At 56.2% G+C, this 2985-nt stretch overlaps 1 protein-coding gene across 1 annotated transcript in view; it reads right to left on the bottom strand.

The window, feature by feature from the left end:
• LOC102880768 (protocadherin-8) overlaps nucleotides 1-505 on the bottom strand; it is a 4153-nt gene extending 3648 nt beyond the window's left edge. Inside the window, 2 exon segments of the mRNA XM_015591793.2 lie at nucleotides 1-85; nucleotides 87-505. Coding sequence (XP_015447279.1) covers nucleotides 1-85; nucleotides 87-466 — 465 coding nt within the window. The 5' untranslated portion in view covers nucleotides 467-505.
• Nucleotides 506-2985: the final 2480 nt, after the last annotated feature.

Below are 2985 nucleotides of genomic sequence, written 5' to 3'. Positions count from 1 at the left end.
CTCCAGGGGGATGCGCGTGCCCACCGCCGCGCCCTCCGACACCTCCACGGGGATCTGGGCCCTCCGACACCTCCACGGGGATCTGGTCCCTCACCTCTACCTCCACATGCACCAGCCTGAATTGCTCCTGCGAGAAGCTGACCACGTCGAAGGCCAGCACGCACTGCGGGGCCTGGCCGCACAGCCGCTCGCGGTCCAGGCCCGCGTCCCCGACGGTCAGCTGCCCGTCGCCCTCGCGCACCCGGAGCAGCGAGCTGTTGAATTGCTTCATCAGGCGGAAGCTTGTGTCCCCCGACACTTTCATATGCAGGTCCTCAGCCAGAGTCCCGATGACCGTGCCAGGGGCATCCTCCTCGAAGGTGCTGTATCGCACTGTCTTGCTCTGGGCCACTGAGAGCACCCAACAGAGGCTGAAGAGCTGCAAGGGGAAAAGGCAGGGGATGCCCCGGCGCCTCGCTGGACTCATGCCGCCAGCCCCAAGTGCTATTCCAAAAGGCTGAAGAAGAGATTCCTCTCTGGTTTGCAGGTCCGGGCGTGAGTCCCAGGCTCCTCGGAGCACCTTCTTTGCGAGCCCGGTGCGAGAGAAGTCTGCCGGCTTCAGCTCGGCGGCTGGGGCTGGCGCTGGCGCTAGGGACGCGCGGACCCGCCTTCACTCTGCACCTCGCTCTCCTTTCTCCTCTCTCGCGCTGCGCCGCCGAGCGCCGCCTCCGTTTTTATAGCCGTCGATATGCAAATCACCCGAGCCAGGCAGCCAATGGCGACCTAGTCCTTGCGCCGCTCCTACGCCAGCCTCTGACAATCCCTTTAATGTGGGAAGGCTTAGAGGGGAAAACAAGAAAGGAAAATTAAGGAGTCTTTCCTTTGTTTCTTTAACTCCTTTTGCTTTTTCCCTTTCCTATCGCGCCCTGCGTGTAGAGGAGTTGGCACAGGTTTTATTTATTGTGCCCCTCTGGTGATGGCTGCTTGATTTAAGAGCAAATACGGTGGGATTTCGCGCTCGTGGCTCGGGAACCGCCTCCCGCCCCCCCCGCCCCCCACTCTGCATTTTGCACCTAGGAGGCTTTCAAGCGCCCGCAGCCCTCTCTCCACGGACTTGCTCTTCCCGATGAGGCTCTGCTCGCCTTCTCTCCCAGCTTCCCACGGTGCCCAGAATAGCCTCTCGATTAAGGAGCCCAAAGGAGAATGGAAAATTAATTTTATTCAAATTTGTGTACGCAATTATGTTTTGCTAGCGTGAGCCCCAGTGAGCAGAGTTGTCACTTCCTTTTCAAGAACGAGCCTTGCGATGTGTTAGTATGCATGTCACTGTCCAAATGGCTTTCTTAAGTCCTGGGCGCTAGCAGGCAAGGAAAAAAAAAAGTTCCAAATAGGATTTAGCATAAGCTTGAGGAGATTTGGAAAGGTTTCAAAGATCAGACTGTATCAAAGGCTTATGAAGCCCTCGTTAGCAGTGGAAATAGAATAGCGTGGCAGGCGATCCCATTGGAGGCCCCAATGTCTGTATTATTTCACTGTGACAAGCTAAGGGGAGAGAAAGTTGAACAGTTTCCACAGCGGAGTTGGGCTAACTTGAATATAATGAGCAAACGCCACATGTATCCATTATGTTCCTCTATTCATCCCCAATCACTGCCATAACTCTCAGGCTAAACGGTGATGGGCGCTGAATTCCACACAATACCCAGCTCGTATTAAAGTGCGTTTAGAGAACTTTCCCTCCTGACGCCTTGTTCCGCCTATTTAGAGGATTTTCTTTCTATTCTAATAGGGCCTCTCTGGGAAGCAACACTCATCCTGTTCCAGAAGAACAAAATCACAGCATGATGTTGAAACCTGGCACGAACCTGGGGGAACTTAACCATCTGCCTAAGAAAGTGTGCGGCTTAGGCATTGCTAAGCCCTGGGCTGGGCAGTTCCGAGGCTGGTCAGGCTTCTCGTGTCCCCCACAGGTATCGTCCTCCAGCATCCCTGAAGATCAGGGAGATGGGGCTCTAAGCAGGAACAAGGAGAATTCTTATTGATTCTTGTCGAAGAGCTTTACTGAGCAGGTTATGCAAATGCACACGAGAGGTAACAACAAAAGTCAGGGATAGAAGAATTTTTTTTTTAAAGGCGATGGACGGGTTTGATAAACCGACTGCGTTCAGTAAGCGTTTTTCTGAATTGTTTTCGGTCCTGCTGCTAGCCTCCTGTGTTTTCCTTTCCTTTAAATCTGAGGGAATGTGCTGGTCGCTCCCACCCCCCGCCCCCACCAAGACATACAAGAGTCCCCTCAGAGCAGGGAGACCAAGCAGGGAGCTGGGTGGGCAGTGGGGATGAGGCAGGGTGAAGGAGGTGCTCGGAGTTGCCTGAGAGCAAAACATGCAGCCCCAGCCATCAATACTAAAAGCTCTTGTGAAACTGGGGCGGTGGGTACGTGATGGCCACCTCTGAGCTGTCGTGCCTCTCGGTTCCTTTTGCCACCTCCTCCACCTTGCAGCCCTGGGAATGCTAAAAGCAATGAGGCCAGACAACTGCCAACTCGCAGGGACGTGGAAAGAGCGACGCCCCCTACAGGACGAGCCCAATTGTGAGCCATCTGTTCCGCTTCTTCTCCCTCCCAGCTGCCAGTTAATAGCTTGCTCCGTCTCTGCTCACGCCCGAGAGACGTTTCTCGGAGGGTTATCTGCAGCCGAAAAATCCTGGTCTTCTTTCTGAGTCCCGCAACTCCCCCACCCTGGCCTGGGGCCCGCTGGCGCCCTCCCTCACCGGCCTTCCGGGGTCAGCCAGACTCGAACAGGTTCAGGACTCGGCAGTCGGACAGCGGCCTCCTCGCTGCCTCTCTCGTAACTCGGAGAGGTCAGCCGGCGCCCCGCAGCTGCTGCTGAGCCGAGAACCCGCGGAGAGGGGGTGGAGGGAGAGGGCCGAGGGGCCGGGGCCTCGGAGAGAGGCTGTCTTCTGGCGTTCCCACGACTAGGCACTTGCCCAGAGCCCGGTCGCTAGTGG

This window comes from Pteropus alecto, unplaced genomic scaffold, assembly GCF_000325575.1.
Source record: "Pteropus alecto unplaced genomic scaffold, ASM32557v1 scaffold35, whole genome shotgun sequence".
Taxonomy (NCBI): Eukaryota; Metazoa; Chordata; class Mammalia; order Chiroptera; family Pteropodidae; genus Pteropus; species Pteropus alecto.
The sequence above is the reverse complement of the archived record's forward strand: the minus strand, read 5'-3'. Positions and strand labels throughout refer to the sequence as shown.